General features: G+C 44.2%; 1 protein-coding gene across 1 annotated transcript in view; it reads right to left on the bottom strand.

Annotated features, from left to right (window-relative positions):
- LOC111966575 (disks large-associated protein 4) overlaps nt 1-17,916 on the bottom strand; it is a 32,505-nt gene extending 14,589 nt beyond the window's left edge. Inside the window, exons 1-5 of the mRNA XM_070444523.1 lie at nt 16,668-17,916; nt 15,889-16,127; nt 15,303-15,389; nt 14,517-14,682; nt 12,173-12,389 (exon numbers count right to left, since the gene is read on the bottom strand). Coding sequence (XP_070300624.1) covers nt 12,173-12,389; nt 14,517-14,682; nt 15,303-15,389; nt 15,889-16,127; nt 16,668-17,861 — 1,903 coding nt within the window. The 5' untranslated portion in view covers nt 17,862-17,916. The remainder of the gene's footprint in view (nt 1-12,172; nt 12,390-14,516; nt 14,683-15,302; nt 15,390-15,888; nt 16,128-16,667) is intronic.
- Nucleotides 17,917-19,706: the final 1,790 nt, after the last annotated feature.

Genomic DNA, 19,706 nt, shown 5'->3' with positions numbered 1-19,706 from the left:
CCCACCTGATCTCGCCTCCTCCCACCTGCCTTACATCTGAGGACATGTAAATCCATTGTTAGACCAGTCACTATCTTGTCAATGTAATACACACTCTGTTCGTAACCATAGATTAAAAAAAATAATAATAATAAGTTCACTGTTCTCTGCCATCTTGGGACATCAGTCTGAGATTGCAGTGGGATTTAACATGGTTTAATTACTGTTGGTCTTATTTTTGTGAAACCATCATCCTACCAGTTGAGATGTGTGTTAATTAAGCAAACTAGCCTCAGTGGGCAGATGAGACATGGTGCTGATTTGGCTGTTTCCCAACCTGGAGGACACAATAAATTCTAAACACTGCAAATAGAAAAAAAGAAACATGCATGTTCTTTCTCTGAACCTGTATGCCGTTGCACCCCACTGAATGGGACCTTGGTCTGATGACTCCAGAGCTGCTTCCTGCATCTCTTCCTGTCTGCACTAAAAGCATCCGCATGCTTCCCAGCCTAAACATTTCAGAAGAGTTTGTGCATATTCGACGACATTGTGCTGTTTTTTTTCTTTTTGGCCTTTGGAAAAGGTTTTTTTCAGCTGTTCGGCCACACAAAAATGTTTCTCCAGGCAAGCCAAAGTCTACGCCCCTTGGTCGGTGATTGGTAAAGAGTAGGGATTCTTCAATAAAGTATTGTCATTCAACAAGAGACGACTCGTTTTTCATGCACTTTTTTCCACTTAGAAATAATGCATCAAATATCTAGCACCCGGACTAATTACATTGTCACCCACCCTTTGTTTTTACAAAGCTGCTACTCGCTGTTTATTATCTATACATACTCACTTTACCCCTACCTACATGTACAAATGACCTCGACTAACCTGTACCCCTGCACATTGACTCGGTACCAGTACCCCTTGTATATAACTTCGTTATTGTTATTTTATTGTGTTACTACTTTTTCTTAACTCTATTTCTTGAACTGCATTGTTGGTTAACTTCTTTGATATAGGGGGCAGCATTTTCACTTTTGGATGAATTGCGTGCCCATAGTGAACTGCCTCTTACTCTGTCCCAGATGCTAATATATGAATATCATTATTACTATTGGATAGAAAACACTCGAGTTTCTAAAACTGTTTGAAAGATGTCTGTGAGTATAACAAAACTCATATGGCAGGCAAAAACCTGAGAAAAAAATCCAAACAGGAGGTGAACATTCTGAGACTGGTCGATGTTAAAGTCATCGCCTATTCAATTCCCTGTAATATATGGATATGTTTGCACTTCCTACGCCTTCCACTAGATGTCAACAGTCTGTAGAATGCTGAATGAAGCCTCTAGTGTGATGTGGGGCCGGATGGGAGGTGTTTCAGTCATTGGTCTGGCAGATTGCCAGTTCTTGGTCACACGCTTTCCTCATGATATCGCCATGCGTTCCATTACTTATAGAGACTGAAAAGAATTCTCCGGTTGGAACCTTATTGGATATAAATGATAACAACATCCTGAAGATTGATTCACTACTAAGTTTGACCAGTTTATTCGACTTGTAATATAACTTTTTGAAGTTCTCGTCCGACGTTTGCCTGCATCTGCGTGAGCGGTTGGACACGTGTACTACACATGCTAGCAAAAGTAGCTAATTGGACATAAGTAATGGACATTACCGAACAAAACAACAATTTATTGTGGAACTAGGATTCCTGGCAGTGCATTCTGATTAACTTAATCAAAGGGAATATTTATGATGTAATTTCGTATTTCTGTTGACTCCAACATGGCGGAGAAATGTTGTTAAATCTGAGCGCCGTCTCAGATTATTGCATGGTGTGCTTTTTACGTAAAGTTTAAAAAAAATCTGACACAGCGGTTGCATTAAGAACAAGTGTATCTTTAATTATGTGTAAAACATGTATCTTTCAAAGTTTATGATGAGTATTTCTGTTATTTGACGTGGCTCTCTGCAATTACTCCGGATATTTTGGAGGCATTTCTGAACATGGCGCCAATGTAAACCGAGATTTGTGGATATAAATATGCACATTATCGAACAAAACATAAATGTATTGTGTAACATGATGTCCAATGAGTGTCATCTGATGAAGATCATCAAAGGTTAGTGATTCATTTTATCTCTATTTCCGCTTTTGTGACTCCTATCTTTTGCTGGGAAAATGGCAGTTTTTTCCTGTGGCTATGTACTGAGCTAACATAATTGTTTGTTGTGCTTTCCCCGTAAATCCTTTTTGAAATCAGACATGTTGGCTGGATTCACAACATGTGTAGCTTTAATTTGGTGTCTTTCATGTGTGATTTCATGAAATATTGATATTTATAGTAATATTTGAATTTGGCGCGCCACATTTTTTCTGGATTTTGGCCAAGTGGGACGCTACCGTCCCACCTATCCCAGAGAAGTTAAGGGCTTGTAAGTAAGCAGTAAGATCTACACCGGTTTTATTCGGCGCATGTGACAAATAACATCTGATTTGAGTTTCAAACTGCCACTGGAAGCAACGTCAGCACAATAACTTTGGTCGGGAGCTTCATGAAATGTTTTGTTTCATGGCCGAGCAGCCGCACACAAGCCTAAGATCACCATGCGCAATGCCAAGCGTCAGCTCGAGTGGTGAAAACGTGTTCTCTGGAGTGATGAATCACGTTTCACAATCTGGAAGTCAAATCTAATCCAATTTTATTTGTCACATACGTGTTTAGCAGATGTTATTGTGGGTGTAGCGAAATTGTGTTCCTAGCTCCAACAGTGCAGTAATATCTAACAATACACACAATCTAAAGTAAAGGAATTAAGAATATATATAAATATTTGGACGGGCAACGTCAGAGCGGCATAGACTAAGATACAGTATAATAAAATAAGTATATAAATACGGGATGAGTCATGCAAAATATGTAAACATTATTAAAGTGACTAGCGTTCCATTATAAAAGTGGCCAGTGATTTCAAGTCTATGTATATAGGGCAGCAGCCTCTAATGTGCTAGTGAAGGCTGTTTAACAGTCTCTTGGCCCCAGCTTTGATGCACCTGTACTGACCTCGCCTTCTGGATGATAGTGGGGTGAACAGGCAGTGGCTCGGTGGTTGTTGTTCTTGATTATATTTTTGGCCTTCCTGTGACATTGGGTGCTGTAGCTGTCCTGGAGGGCAGCTAGTTTGCCCCTGGGGATGCTTTGGGCAGACTGCACCACCCTCTGGAGAGCCCTGCGGTTGCGGGTGGTGCAGTTGCCATACCAGGTGGTGATACAGGATGCTCTCAATTGTGCATCTCTAAAAGTTTGTGAGGGTTTTAGGTGACAAGCCAAATTTCTTCAGCCTCCTGAGGTTGAAGAGGCGCTGTTGTGCCTTCACCACACTTTCTGTGTGGGTGAACCATTTCAGTTTGTCAGTGATGTGTACACCGAGGAACTTGAAGCGTTCCACCTTTTCCACTGTGGTCCTGTTGATGTGGATAGGGGGAAGTCCATGATGAGCTCTTCAGTTTTGTTGAAGTTGGGTGAGAGGTTATTTTCCTGGCACCACACTCCCAGGGCCCTCACCTCCTACCTGTAGGCTGTCTTGACATTGCCTGTTAAATCAGGCCTACTACTGTTGTGTCGTCTGCAAACTTGATGATTGAGTTGGAGGCGTGGGTCAACAGGGAGTACAGGAGGGGGCTGAGCATGCATCCTTGTGGGGCCCCAATGTTGAGGATCAGCAAAGTGGTGATGTTGTTTCCTACCTTCACCACCTGGGGGCAGCCCTTCAGAAAGTCCAGGACCCAGTTGCACAGGGCGGGGTTGGGACCCAGTGCCTCGAGCTTAATGATGAGTTTGGAGGGTACTATGGTGTTGAATGCTGAGCTATGGTCAAGTAACGGCATTCTTACATAGGTATTCCACATGTCCAGATGGGACAGGGCAGTGTGCATTGCGATGGCATCGTCTGTGGATCTATTGGGGTGGTAAGCAAATTGAAGTGGGTCTAGGGAGTCAAGTAAGGTAGAGTTGATATGATCCTTGACTAGTCTCTCAAAGCACTTCACGATAACAGAAGTGAGTGCTACAGGGTGATAGTCATTTAGTTAAGTTACCTTTACTTTCTTGGGTACAGGAACAATGGTGGACATCTTGAGGCATCTGGGGACAACAGACTGGGATAGGGAGAGATTAAATAGGTCTGTAAACGCTCCAGCCAGCTGGTCTGCGCATGCTCTGAGGACGCGGCTAGGGATGCCGTCTGGGCCAGCAGCCTTGCAGGGGTTAACACGTTTAAAATGACTTACTCACGTTGGCCACGGAGAAGGAGAGCCCACAGTCATTAGCAGCGGGTGGCACTGTGTTTAAGCCTGTCCGGAAGCAAGACTGTGTCCTCGCGTAGCTTGTTTCCCCTTTGTAGTCCGTGATTGTCTGTAGACCCTGCCACATGTCATGTCTGAGCAGTTGAATTGGGACTCCACTTTGTCTCTACACTGACGTTTAGCAAGTTTGATTTCCTTAAGGAGGGAATAACTACACTGTTTGTATTCGGCCATATTCCCAGTCACCTTGCCATGGTTAAATGTGGTGGTTCGCAATTTCAGTTTGTGTGAATGCTGCCATGTATCCACGGTTTCTGGTTAGGGTAGGTTTTAATTGTCATAGTGGGTACAACATTTCCTGATAAACTCAGTCATCGTATCAGTGCATTCGTCTATGTTGTTCTCGGAGGCTCCCGGAACATATGCCAGTCCGCGTGATCAAAACAATTTTGAAGCGTGGATTACAATTGTTGAGACCAGCGTTGAATAGTCCTTAGCATGGGTACTTCCTGTTTGAGTTTCTTACTATAGGAAGGGAGGAGCAAAATGGAGTCGTGATCAGAGTTACCGAAGGGAGGGCATTGGAGGGCCATGTAGGCATCTCGGAAGTTGGAGTGGCTGTGGTCGAGTGTTTTAGCAGCGCAAGTACTACAGTCAATGTGTTGATAGAACTTCGGTAACGTTTTCCTCAAATTTGCTTTGTTAAAATCCCTAGCTACAATAAATGCGGCCTCAGGATATGTGGTTTCCAGTTTGCATAAAGTCCAGTGAAGTTCTTTGAGGGCTGTCATGGTATCGGTTTGAGGAGGAATATACATGGCTGTAACTACAACCGAAGAGAAATTATCTTGGGAGGTTATACGGTTGGCATTTGATTGTGGTATTCTAGGTCAGGTGAACAAAATAACTTGAGTTCCTGTATGTTATCACAATCACACCATGAGTAGTTAATCATGAAACATACACACCCGCCCTCCTCCTTCACTGAGAGATATTTATTCCTGTCTGCGCAATGAACTGAGAACCCAACTGGCTGAACGGACTCAGACAGTATATCCCTGAGAGAGCCATGTGTCTGTGAAACAGAGTATGTTTACAATCCCCTGATGTCTCTCTGGAAGGAAATCGTCGCCCTGAGCTCGTCAACTTTATTATCCAGAGACTGAACATTAGCGAGTAATATACTCGGAAGCGGTGGGTGGTGTGTGTGCCTCCTAAATCAGACAAAGTGCACTCCAAGTACCTTTTTCCTGCAGGCAGTGTTTTGGAACAGCCTCTGGAATCAGTTCAATTGCCCTGGAGGGTACGAGCAAAGGATCCGATTCGGGAAAGTCGTATTCCTGGTCGTAATGCTGGTGAGTTACCACCGCACTGATATCCAAAAGTTCTTCCCGGCTGTATGTAATAACAAAGAAATAACACATAAAAACAAAATACTGCTAAGTTTCCTAAGAGCTAAAAGTACAGCAGCCCTGTCCGTCGGCGTCATTAGGTCTCTGAGGAATCTGGGTTTGGCGGATGCCAGGAGAACGCTACCTGCCCAAATGCATAGTGCCAAATGTATAGTTTGGTGAAGGATGTATAATGGTCTGGGGCTGTTTTTCATGGTTCGTGCTAGGCCCCTTAGCTCCAGTGAAGGGAAATCTTAACGCTACAGCATACAATGACATGCTAGATGATTATGTGCTTCCTACTTTGAGAAAACAGTTCAGGGAAGGCCCTTTCCTTTTTCAGCATAACAATGCCCCTGTGCACAAAGCGAGGTTCATACAGAAATGGTTTGTCAAGATCAGTGTGGAAGAACTTGACTGGCCTGCACAGAGTCCTGACCTCAACCCCATCGAACACCTTTGGGGTGAATTGGAACACTGATTGCGAGCAAGGCCTAATCGCCCAACATCAGTGCCCTACCTTACAAATGATCGTGGCTGAATGAAAGCAAGTCCCCACAGCAATGTTCCAACATCTAGTGGAAAGCCTTACCAGAAGAGTAGAGACTGTTATAGCAGCAAAGGGGGGGGGGTGGCTAACTTCATAGTAATGCCCATGATTTAGGAGATGAGATGATAGACAAGCAGGAGTACACATACTTTTTTTCCTAAACATCAAATCGCAATACCTATTGTATCAGCACCCAAGTATAGTGATATTGTATTGTGAGGTCCCCATCCATTCCCAGCCCTATCTACAACGTGATGACACTATGTTGCTCCTTGCTGAACCAAGAAAGGTATTGTAGCAAAGGAGACTTCTGCTTCAGCAGCACATGCAGTTAGGAGAAGAGAAAATGTGCACCTTAATTATTATTTTAATGATTCTTTTTCTATTCTAAAATGGTACAACGATGCCCATTTGGCCAACCTTATCAGTCATCCAAAATTCCATGACAGTCACAGCCCTACTTTTAATAGGTGCTCCTGCAAGTGTTTAAGTGCTCCTAATCTGCACACGGCAAAGGGTTGGATCAGCCCCAGATTAACAGCATTATAGTGACTGTGTAGCAAGGTGACAGGCTGCTGGAGAACTAGGCTGGTGGTCCAAGACCAGAGGGGATAGACAGGGCTGGTGAGAAACAAAAATGTAGACAGGCTGGACAGGGCTAATGGTGAGTAGTGCTACTCAGAGACAGAGGCAGGCAGACTGGACAGGGCAGCCCAAGAACACACCAACAGGAAGACAGACAAAAAACACACAATACAGCAATGGTTTACAAAGAGAGTGGTTAGAATATAAACACCAATGGTAATTCTAGTTTATTATGAGTGCAACAACAAGCTACAGCCTCTCTCCATGCAAAGACTGGAAACAGCTGTCCACAAACTAAGTAACCAGTCAAATCACTTAACTGGAAAAATACTTTAAAATATCTGCCCGCCCCACAAAAACAGGTTTAGAACAAACTAGTTCTACTCTCTTACAGCACAAGTGTTGGGGGCTGCTTGAAGTGGTCCGTCCAGTCAGTCACAGTGGTGTTACTCCAGGAAGGTATTAAAACGCTAATGACGTCCTGTGGAGTTTCCAGACCACACTGTGCCCTGTGGGGATTGGTGCCAGCTTGGTGGAAAGCCTAATTAGCTGAGGTAAATACCCGGAATCAGTCCTGTCAGGTGTCAAGAGGAAGGGGCTCGGGTGGGACTGGAGCTGTGTGTTACCAGACTACTACAGCAAGGAAAATCCTTCTACAACAACAGACAGAATGTCACTTTTGCTCAAGAACACACAAACACACTTCCCCTAACCCCTTTTAATCTTGTGTTCAACACATACTGTAGGATTGGGCGACCCTCATTTGTATGGCTGTGTGTGTCGTGACCAGCTACATGAGCGGTATTACATTGTCAAGATTACACAGGCGGAGCTGTTGAGATTGAACTATGACACCATGGATGCAAGAGATCCTCCTTGTGACCCAATTCTTACAGATTGGTCACTTGAATACGACAGGATTCTGCCAAACCAAATACCAAGGACTTGCAGACTCTGAGGGGTTGCATCATTGTACTGTTCTCTATTCATTTCTCTGTAGCAGTCATTTTACTACTCATCCCTTGAGAATGTCTGTTTGAAAATTGTCATGTAACTATAGTGACTCCACCCACTGACTCACCAATGACCTCATCAATGAGTGTGTGTACAGCCAGCCTGTGTGTATTGCCAGAGCATGTGACTCAATGTCTGTGTATTCATGTGCTGACCATGTGTTATCTGAAGCCTATGAATGATTGGCCATCTGATCCCAGCCCTACAACAACTTTCAAGCTAAACAAAGTCAGGGGTGCTACCATGGTCCTTGGTATACAGAGCACAGATTCAAGCCTCTCATAAAAGGTCCAGCTGTTTAACTGCAAAGCACTTAAATTAGCACATTGTCCGGAAGCTGTTCAATTATTGATTGTATACTCAGAATCCAGACAATAAATGGCCTTTAGAGACAAAATGCTATTTTTAAAAAAAGAAAGAAAAAAAAGAGACGTCACTATTTCAAGAGGAATCCCACATCTGACGAAGAGTCATGAAAATGCACCATAACTAGACGTCGACCGATTAAGCGGAATGGCCGATTTGAAGTTTTCATAACAAATTAGGTAATCGGCATTTTTGGACACCGATTGTGGCCGATTACATTGCACTCCACGAGGAGACTACCTGTTATGCGAGTGCAGCAAGGAGCCACGGTAAGGTGCTAGCTAGCATTAAACTTATCTTATGAAAAACAACCAATCTTAACATAATCACTAGTTAACTACACATGGTTGATGATATTACTAGTTTATCTAGCTTGTCCTGCGTTGCATATAATCGATGCGGTGCATTAATTTATAATTGAATCACAGCCTACTTCGCCAAACAGGTGATTTAACAACCGCATTCGCGAAAAAAGCACTGTCGTTGCACCACAACGTGTACCTAACCATAAACATCAATGCCTTTCTTAAAATCAATACACAAGTATATATTTTTAAACCTGCATATTTAGTTAATATTGCCTGCTAATAGAGGTCGACCGATTATGATTTTTCAACGCTGATACCGATTATTGGAGGACCAAAAAAGCCGATACCGATTAATCGGCCGATTTTAAAAAAAATGTATTTGTAATAATGACAATTACAACAATACTGAATGAACACGTATTTTAACTTAATATAATACATCAATAAAATCAATTTAGTCTCAAATAAATTATGAAACATGTTCAATTTGGTTTAAATAAGGCAAAAACAAAGTGTTGGAGAAGAGAGTAAAAGTGCAATATGTGCCATGTAAAAAAGCTAAAGTTTAAGTTCCTTGCTCAGAACATATGAAAGCTGGTGGTTCCTTTTAACACGAGTCCTCAATATTCCCAGGTAAGAAGTTTTAGGTTGTAGTTATTATAGGACTATTTCTCTCTATACCATTTGTATTTCATATACCTTTGACTATTGGATGTTCTAATAGGTACTTTAGTATTACCAGCCTAATCTCGGGAGTTGATAGGCTTGAAGTCAAACAGTGCAATGCTTGAAGCACAGTGAAGAGCTGCTGGCAAATGCAGGAATATATATATATATAAAAATAGCTTTTTTTGGTCGTCCAATAATCAGTATCGGTGTTGAAAAATCATAATCGGTCGACTTCTAACCATAACAGTTTGTTTTGAATTAGTCTAGTTTACAATACATACTTGATTCATTTCTGGTTGGCTCACAAATCTCCAACTATCCACCTTCTCTTTCACCATAGCAATAAAAACAAACAAATACATGCATTAAAACATTTGGCAAGGAGGTAGAACCTTGGCACGGGTGAGGTCTTACTACTTAGCAACCACACATATCTCTTATGATAAACAAACTGCAGAATAAACAAGATGGTAGGTTAAACAAGCTTTTTAGTTACCTTGACTGGATGATGCGGCCACGGGATCTAACGTTAGCTGGATATTACTAGCTAGATCATATGATCATCAATATCATGGTCACAATTTGGTGAGTTCGAAGCTGGAAAAATGACTGGTGTAAAAATGTCTGACCTGAAACTAGTAATTTAAGTTTACCCGTCTCTCCAAACTCACCAAATATGTTAACGTAGCTAGTTGGTAGCTAACATTAACGTTACCTAAATAACGTTCGATGGCTATCTGACAGTTCCTGTCTAGTTTTAGCTGCATTTCTAATTTGGTGATTCAACCTGTGGTTGACTGCGCGACTAGCCAACTAACTATCCACTCTGCTTGCAATGATGGGGTGCTGGTAGCTAGCTACAGTAACGTTAGCTCGTTAACAAGGCGGGTGCTGTCAGGTATCGCTAACATTAGCTATCTAACGTAACTCGGGGTTTCCCCTAACTCGGTCCTGAGGGCACGTTTGTGTTTTTGCCCTACCACTACACAGCTGATTAAAATAATCAAAGCTTGGTGATGAGTTGGCTATTTGAATCAGCTGTCTAGCGCTACGGCAAAATAATAAAAAATAAAATGTGCACCAGCATGAGGTGGGGGGCAGGACCGAGTTTTGGAAACCCTGATCTAGTTAACATTAGCTACACCAAAGACATTATCGGGTGCTGGATTGATTGTGTAACGTTATTCGCTACAAATTGTCACCTGCTAATAACGATAGCTAACTGATTACCACGACAAAAAAATGAATACTAGCAGTGGAATGAAGAAAGCGTTTGTACGAGTCGTGGAGATTTAGCTCCCTAACCTAGTGTAACATCGCTAGCTAACGTTACCTTCAGTACGTGGATCCCAGAAGCAGGGCGATTCCTCTCATCCACGTTAGACAGGGTAGTTAAGCTAGCGTTCGTCGCTAACGACGATCAATACCAATCGATCCAAATCTCAGTGCAGACACGTGTACATTATGCAATATTTAAGCTTACTTTGATAAAAGCGAGTCAATAAATCCGTATTTTCTATTCATTCATTCGAGGTTGTTTTAATAGACAGAGGCATACGCTACTGTGCTAATTCTAACTGGTCACACAACGTTCCTTGAAGAAAGGAATCAAAAGGGACACACCCTTGAAGTAAGGGATTGGAGTCCACCTTTTGCAGACTGGCACACATTACAACGCCATTGGATGTCGATGGTCATCAATCTCACCATAGACGAACAGGATTGGTTTAAATCTCCAGTCAACAAAGGGCGTCACGTTTCCCCGCCTTTTTGGTCCACGACACGGGTTTCTTAACGGCCATTGGATAATATCTGTGTCTGTTTTTTGTGTCTACGATTTCCCCGGCTTGGTCGTGTAGGTTCCCGCCTCTATATTTACGTTTTGGATGTATTCAGAACAGTTATTGGTCATGGCTAAACGGGATCCAGCTTTTGTCAAATTAACGTCAAAAGTTGAATTGTTCTGCATTTTAGTTAACCCTAAGCATTTTCCTAACCATGTCCCTAACCTGCTACGGTAATTATCCTAACCTGCTGCGTAAAGTATCCTAACCTGCTACAAAAAGTATCATCTGAATCTGATTCAAAGTCTAAATTTAACAAAACCTTCTAGCCGTGACCGCAGTGATTTGCAAGTAAAACGTTCTTCAGCAGATATCAACAGAAATCAGTGCTTGTAAGAAAAGACAAACGCGCAAGAGTGCAAAATTTGTTCGATGAAATGGAACATGTTACTTCGATCTGTCAAATTATACATGTATTTGAATGAACTACAGGTCTAATGTTCAGATTGACACTTTTGAATATTCATAATGGTCTATTCATAATGGTTCACAGCCTCCAGCAGTGGACAGACCACTATCTGAGACCACCCACATCTGTGAACTGGCTTGATATTTGAGAAGTTTTGTTCTCATACATGGAAAACACCCGCAGCACTGTGTGTGTGTGAGACCCAGGTGTGCAAACTCACCATGATGTATCACCAGACAGCATATCCCCCTGCTCACTGTTGTGTAATGGGTATGGATGAATTAGCTGGCACCAGTCCAGTCTTGCTGCATCACCTCCCTCTACAATGTCTACTTTCACACTGGGCTGGTAGGCCATTCAGTGCCACCAGCCAGAGACCAAATCTGTCTTGCCCTCTGTGTGTGTGTGTGTGTGTGTGTGTGTGTGTGTGTGTGTGTGTGTGTGTGTGTGTGTGTGTGTGTGTGTGTGTGCGCGCGCACGCCACTGAGTTCATACCCCTTACAGTGTAAGAAGTACAGTCCCTCACACCCTTCATATACATTTTCCCTGCTGGATTTGAAAATACATCAATGCATGTGAGAATCTTACATAATAGTCCTTAACTTGGAGATACTAAATGATTCATGAATCGTGCTAAAAAGGATGATAAGGTCCTAAAAAGGATGATAAGGTCCTACAGTAAAGGCATAAAAGCTTTGTTTGTCCAATCCCCAGTGCCCAGCCCACGCCCATACTGAACAGTACAGTATACTCACTGGTGCTGGAGATATGGGTGCAGCCGGTGGTGGTGGGTGGAGGTGAATCAGAGTCCACTGAGGCGGTGTCCTCATCCTGGGAGCAGCCAGCCTGGATGGCCCGCAGGTAGCTGTGGCTGCGGGAGCGGAAGTACGTCGGCGTGGGAAGGTCCAGAGCCTCCACCGCCTGGGACTCCGCCTCGCAGTACAGCGAGCGCCCACAGCCCTGCCCACACACCTGAAAGGACACGTGCAGGTTGACAAGTTGGGGGCGGGGGCGGGGACTTAGGCGACCACTAGATCTCCGCCGCCTGTGAGGCGAAAGCAGTGCCAGTCTCGGGTGACGGGGCATGCTGCTGGAGTAAGGTGGTGGTGTATGGTCAGAGAGTGTGAAGGATACTGTTCGTCTCAGCTCACGAGAGCCCAATCAAAAGGACTGTTTGATTTACCAAAGAAACTCATGCACTGATAATGGACATTTTTACTATCTCTAGAGGAAAATGGGTACAGGAGTTATCATGCACGTTCACGATTCTACTTAATGAAATCAATTGATCAAAAAGTAAATCTGCAGTGACCTTGTTGAATACATCTCATTATTTAAATATTCTGTTTGAGCTTTGTGTCCCCTGATAATCAGTGTACTCACTCTACTGTATCTAATGTGAAATACCACACAGAATGTTTAATCAGTGATGATAAGCCAGCAGCGTCAGATTTCACTTTACTCCTCATGCCAGGAGCTAATACAATCACTGCTACTGAGGCACCAGCAGCCTCCCACTACAAGCTGTTCACTCTCTCCACATCATAGTCGTAGTGGTAATGGTGGTGTCTGGTTTTGCTCAGTTCAGCGGTGCTAATGATCTACAAGACGTTTATTGGTGTAGGACATTTCCAGTCTCTGGCGTTGACAACATGACATGTTCACATAACAGCAGATTCATCAGCAGGAATATATCATAGTACATCTATGTAGCCCAGGGCCAGGGATAGGTTGAACAGGGACAAGGTATTGTAGAGACAGACCAGCTGAGTCAACTTCACCAGTCCGTCCTGGGATAAAGGCTTGTTTCAGTTCAAACAGTGCCAGAGTGGAGAAGGAGGAACAACGATAGCTTATTATACCCCAGTCTTCTATGCCAGGCTGCTGTGATGTTCAAGGTTTTAATGATGTTGGTAGCAGGTGGAGTCTCTGTTTGTTCATCCTGCTTTTCATTGCAGTGTGAGAGGAGGAGGCTGGTGCCAGAGTTGGCACATGGTCATCATTGTGTCCCCCAAGAAAGAAAGGGGATGTAACATGGATGCTCAGTATTCAAAATCCATTCTGAAACTTCATGTAAATCAAATGATGAAACTTCACACCATTCCATGATTTTTACAAATAAGAGCCTATTCCTTGGTTGCTGCTTATCCGTTATTTGATCCGTTTGAATCTTGCAATACTTTTTATCATGGTTTTGGAATGATTATTACCATCTTGAAACCATCTTTCCGGTCTATAATTTTAGCATGTAAACTGATAATGTCTGTACTCCTTTTTATGCCCAGTGAAAATACTTGAAGGAAAAGGCATCGATGTGTTACAACCTTTCCTATATTTGATTTTATGTGCATTTACCTCCATGTACAACAATGCAGATCCTTTGAAGCCTTTTCTCCTGCTAAGGCAGCCATCATAATCCATCAGATATCAATCCTGATAAAACGTTGCAGTTCATTCAGAAAATACTTGCTTTTGTCCCAAAACAGATTTTACTGTCATCTCCCAAATTCATTTACTGAAATATCATAATAAAAAAAGCTTCCTGTGAGGTAAAGAGGGCAATTCCATTGTTGTCATCTGTCATATTATGCCATTTTAACTCCATGAGCAAAGGTGGCTCCGGATGTTCCATCTGAAAGGAGTCTGCTGGTTTTGATAAAAACAGAATGTCCTCAGGATTAGAAGGAGGCTCATGTCCCAGTCTTAACTTCTGAAAATTACTTTCAAGCATCATTCCTGTTCTTGTCTCTTCTGGCTTACTGGATGTTTAACCAATCAGCGTCTCACACATAATCTGAAATGTTCTATCCCTGCCTGCAGTCACAGAAATAGAGGATTCGGCTGTCAACATCCCACTCATTTCTGGTTGTTGTTTCAGGCTTGAGGCTTGTCTTTGCACTGTCTGAGGGCATTCTTTATGAATAATTCATTTAATACAGTAGTACTTTTATTAGTTAATTATGCCTACATGTATCTGTCAAACTGTTATGATGTGTTTGTTGTATGGGGGTACTATTCCTACACACACTGACAGGCCTGTTTGAGACCCTGATAAAGAGTGTAATGAGTGAATAGGGAGAGTGCATTTACAGTACATACCTGACCACTGCTCATCATGGCCCTGCCCAGGGTAGCATAGCCTTGGTGGTAGTCTCTGCGATCGTCCCAATGCCGCATGGCCATCGGGGGCTCACACGGGCTCACCAGGCAGTCCAGGTTGTCCAGGCTCCGATTGGTAGAGAGTTCTCTCAGGGAGGGGAGACAACTACAGGGGTAGAGGGGAGAATTAGTTGCCGAAAGAACCCCTCAACCATAAGGAAAAGACCTGGATGAAGGGTGGGGAGGATACAGGACATCTTGGTTTGATGAGAACCGCATCCATTTTCAGCGGATGCTTTGAACTTCCCCAAATTTCTTGTGATTTTGTGAGATCAAATACCAGCGAGATGAGAGGATAGCAGAGCAGAGAATAGTTGGGTATCAAAATGACAGCACAGAGGAAGCATTGAGTCGTCAGTAAACATCAAAACAAAAGGGAGAGAATTTGAGTTATTTTTTTGCTTTGTGATCATCAATGGAATTTGCTGAGACTGAGAGGTTGTTTCCTTTGTTCTGAGTTGCATGACGAGGAGGCACCTGTTAGTGGGAATGTGTGTGCCGGTGCGGAGGGTGGAAAGGGTTTGTATGGGGGATCAGTGGTTTATGATGAGAGACGTGACAGGAGTGGCTGTAGCTGGGATACTAACACACCACTCAGAGCAATTGGTAATATATGGGGTGTGGGCAGGGGAACAGGACAAAGCACTGGGTTGGTTAGAGAAGTGGCAGCAGAGGTGGGCATGTGTGAGTGGAGGGCCGTGCTGCCTCCCTCCCTAGGACACTGACCTGGCCAAATGCTGCATTGAGCATGCACTCTGTAGTGGAGACCACAGTACCCCATTATCCTCCAGCATGGGTGCATAGCCGCGAGGCCTGCCGGTGCGAGCGGTGGGGAACATGACAAAACATTTCACATTTTTTACCTCAAATGGAAACGGTTACCTATTGTTGGTAGGTGATTTCCTTTTTCTATAATTGAACAGCCCATAAGAACATGTTACACTGATATAGTTGTATCTACTCCTGAACAGGAGTCTGCTGCAGCCTGCAGTTTTTACCCTGCATACATTGTGTAGTAAATGTTCAACGGCAGTGTCAGGATGCTGCCCTCTGCTGTCCATTTGCGGTGTCCACTTTAATTTCATTCTGTTATATTATATTCACTCTCAGAGCAGAGAGGTTTCCATGCAGGGTGTGTGTAGCTACTCCTCTGTATAAGAATAAGTTCCCCCAGACATCCCATGTTATCTGTTCTGTCATGACATAGATTGCTAAGGAAAATGAACTCCTCTTCAGAAACATACAGTATCTAAACAGTATTAACTACAGTATGATCTACATGCATATTTCCTCTTGTATCTGGCTCTCTCACTTGTGTGGTGGTGGAGGCTGCTGCTCGCTCAGGGACTGATGGGTGGCCTTCAGGTAGCTCTGGCGGCGGGCAGCTGTTTTGGGCGAGGGTTTAGGACTTCCCTCTGAGTCCTCGCTGTCCTGGTCCACGTCCCCCATGGCCTTGACGTAGCTGCCGCTACGCATCCTCCGGCAGGGGATCTCAAGGCCCCTGGGTCGGCCCCGGCCCCCCAGCGTAGCACTCCAGTCCCCCAGTGGAACCTACAGACAGTATGGGGCCACACACCATCCCACTGTGACTCACTGAGCCACCACACCTTCATCTCCACTTTATCATCTCCACTTTAACTAGTTTAAAGACCCAGTGCAGTCAAAAACTTGATTTTTCTGTGTTTTATATATATTTATACACTATGAGGTTGGAATAATACTGTGAAATTCTGAAAATTCTGATAATGCCCTTTTAGTGAAATTTCAGCCTGTTTTGGTGGGATGGAGTTTTGGCCAGTAAGGCACTTAATTGTTACCCAGAAATAGTTTGATATTGAGATAAAAATGGCTGCATTGGACCTTTAATGCGACAGACCTTGAATGTGTCATTTCATTTCATTTGAATGTATTGTGTGTGTATTTGTAATGAATTTGAATAATGCGATTATAAACCGTAAATGTCACGAGGCTGCTGAAGTAGTTAAAAGGGATTCAAATGAATGAGGTTTTAAAACAAATCTCCTAATTTCTGAGATTTAGTGGCTGTGGCTGCTGGTGCCTAATGTGAATAATACTCACTGGGCCTCCTACCTGGAGGTACTGACAGGTCAGGTCCTGGTGACACGACTTGGATTTGAGCAGCGTCCTGTTGACAGTGGCTGAACCCTTCTGGAGCACCTGCCTGGCCTGGCTGAGGGTCAGTGTGGACCAGGAGCCTCGCTTCACCAGGGTGCTCTCTCTGCCTCCTCCTCCCACCAGCTCCCCACCCCTGGTCCCTGTCATTGCTTGCGGGCAGGCCAGGTACTTGAGGTCGCTGCTGCTCTTGGAGGCCTTGAGTGTGTGAGCAGAGATGGTGTTGTAGCCCTGTGGGAGGTGCCTGGGAGGAGCCTGGCTGTCAGACACTGCCCTGCCTAACGTCATCATGCTAAGTGGGTTACGGTAGCCCACGGCGATAGTGCCAACTTTGGTGGTTGTGTCACTATCCAGGGCATCGTCTGAGCTCCAAAGCCCCAGTGCATTTTGCCTGCTAGGTCGCTGCTTCAGCGTCTCAGTCTTAGCCCTGTCTTTACTCTTACTCCTGCAGGTCTGCCTAGTCCCCTCCTCACCTCCCCCTGTAGTGCTGTTCATGTTGCCCTTGACCACCGAGCCCTCCAGCGACTGGGACTTGTTGAATAGCTTCTGGACAGAGTGCATGATGTGGCGGATCCGTCCGGGACTCTCGCTGCGCTGCTTGGCCACCCTGCCCCGGTGGAACTGTAGGGTACTGAAGCCATCCCTCTGCAGGGGCAGGTGCTTCTCCAGCTGGTCTAGCAGGTTAGATGGCAGCCGGTTCATCTTGGCCGATGCCGCAGAAGAGATGGTAGCTGATCCACTTGTGATCATGGGAGCCCCGCTGAGACCCATGCCCATGCCCATTGACATGGAGGTGGACAGGGTGCCCATCCGGCTGCCACCAGGCCTACCTCCACCCCCGGCAGGGACCATGCAGCCCTGGGAGTAGTCAGACTGTTCCGGTTGGGAGGTGATGTGGAGGCGGGGGAAGGTGCTGCTGTTGGACATCTGGTTCAGGGGCAGTAGGCACTCCGGATGCAGGGGTTGGGGGTTGGAGGCCTGGTAGTGGTGGAGTTGGTGGGGGTCCAAGGTGCCGTAGTGGTTCATGGTGGGGCTCAGGAGGAAGGGACCATGGGGGTCAGAGGTCAAGGGGTACAGGGGCTTCTGGGGGCCCCCCGATGGCTCACAGGAGTCCGACAGGTGACGGCTGCGATTGGCACCTAACCCTTTCATGGTGGCCACAGTGCAGGTCTGCTGCTGCTCTTAGAACATGTCTCCAGCTGGGGCGCGTTTACAGCCCTGGAGGGCTCATCCTGGAACAGAGGGGAATAGGATATCTATTAGAATATATAGTGTAAGAAAGAGGAAGCGATGGTTACAGTATGAATACGACTCCTAGTACGACTCAGTATGAGTGCGACTCATACATGACACTTTCCCCTCTGCTGTGATGATGCTGGAGTCAAGCAGTAAAGAACAACCTTAAGTGTTTATAGTACGAGGCTCTACAAATCCACTTAAGCTCATAAACACATTAGAGTTGGAGCTCATTAAGCTCTTTTAAGTACTGTAGTGGAGCACTAACTTAAGAGACATATTGAGAGCTTGGAACTATACGGTTCTGTCTGCAAAAAGATGATTCTGAGATAATTGGCTTTAAAGTTCAGTAACATTTCAACTAACTATCTACTAACCCTAACCCTCAACTTAACCCTTACTCTAACGTTAACCTTTACACTAACCCTTATTCTAAACCTTACCCTAACCTTAACCGTAACCTTAGCAAGCAGTTGCTTATCAACAGTTAGTCAGTTGCTTATCAGCGGATACTTTGTTGATAGTATGACCATCTGTACACAATCTGGACTATCCAAATATAGTGGATCCGAACCCTCATTGGTTTGAATTGTGTCAGCAACTTTTTTTATCTTGTATTCTTTTAAACTTAACAACTTGAATTGGGGTATTTAGAGAACTATATAGGGAGAGAACATTGAACAGAACAAGACTATGTCAATAATTACATTTGGACAAAAACGCAGATAGAACCTTATAGTCCCAAGCTCTTGCTATGTGTCACACAGCACTTCTTCAGCCATGTTCTTGATATAGCTAGACCAAAATGCGCTGTAAAACACAGAGGAGTTGCCCTCTGCCAGCAGATTTACTGATCTTCTCCTAGACACTAGCCCACACACATCACCATGTCCGCATGGTTCTCCAACTAACCAGCAGGTGGAGCTACAGAACAAACCAACAGCATGCAGGAGTAAAGGGTAGGCCAGGGATTAGAAAACATCAGTGCGTCCCAACTGAGCTCAGGACAGAGAATTTCTAAGTACATACCGGTCGGTATATGCTCTGCTCATAAAAATTACATGACTATCTTTATATGCAGACTACATCAAGTGGGAAATTCAAATTTACCATCTGTGCTTGTAAGTCTTTTAACGGTCACTGCCTATTAAAGCAATGTCTGACTGAACTTCAAAGGCGATTAACTTATTTTTATGATTTTATTAAGCTTATTTAGCAATACAAATATAAACTGTGTGTGCATTTCACTGCTGAGAGTGTAACCCTGTCTTCCACTCTGTCTGCCCATATGTTCTGGGTTTGGTGCGTAGGAATGCAGACCTTGCTGCCGCAACCACCCTGTACAAATAGAAGGTGAACTGCAGGTAGAAACAGATTCAGGTTCACAGAGGTTAACATGGGGAATAAAGGAAACATCTACAGAAGTCCGACATGGGTTGTCTCCCCCCATTTAAATATTTTCATGGGAAGGACTGGAGAGGATCCAATGTGAGAGGAATCTCAGATGTGATATTCTGTATTCTTGACCTCAGTTAACTCTCCTGGCTGTCATAACCTGACCATAGACAGAGGTGATAGTAGAGTGCTCAGGGAATCAGGAATTATTGTGAAGCAGAGATGATGGCTCAGCCTGGTTTCAGAGACTAAACGTAACATAGTACATTTAAATCCAGGACACTGAAATTAGTATGACATGTTACGTTTGGTATGGTTACATAGGACAGATTGTTACTTAAGGCAAAAATGAAAGTAGGGTGGTTG

Source organism: Salvelinus sp. IW2-2015, linkage group LG7 (genome assembly GCF_002910315.2).
Source record: "Salvelinus sp. IW2-2015 linkage group LG7, ASM291031v2, whole genome shotgun sequence".
Taxonomy (NCBI): Eukaryota; Metazoa; Chordata; class Actinopteri; order Salmoniformes; family Salmonidae; genus Salvelinus; species Salvelinus sp. IW2-2015.
The sequence above is the reverse complement of the archived record's forward strand: the minus strand, read 5'-3'. Positions and strand labels throughout refer to the sequence as shown.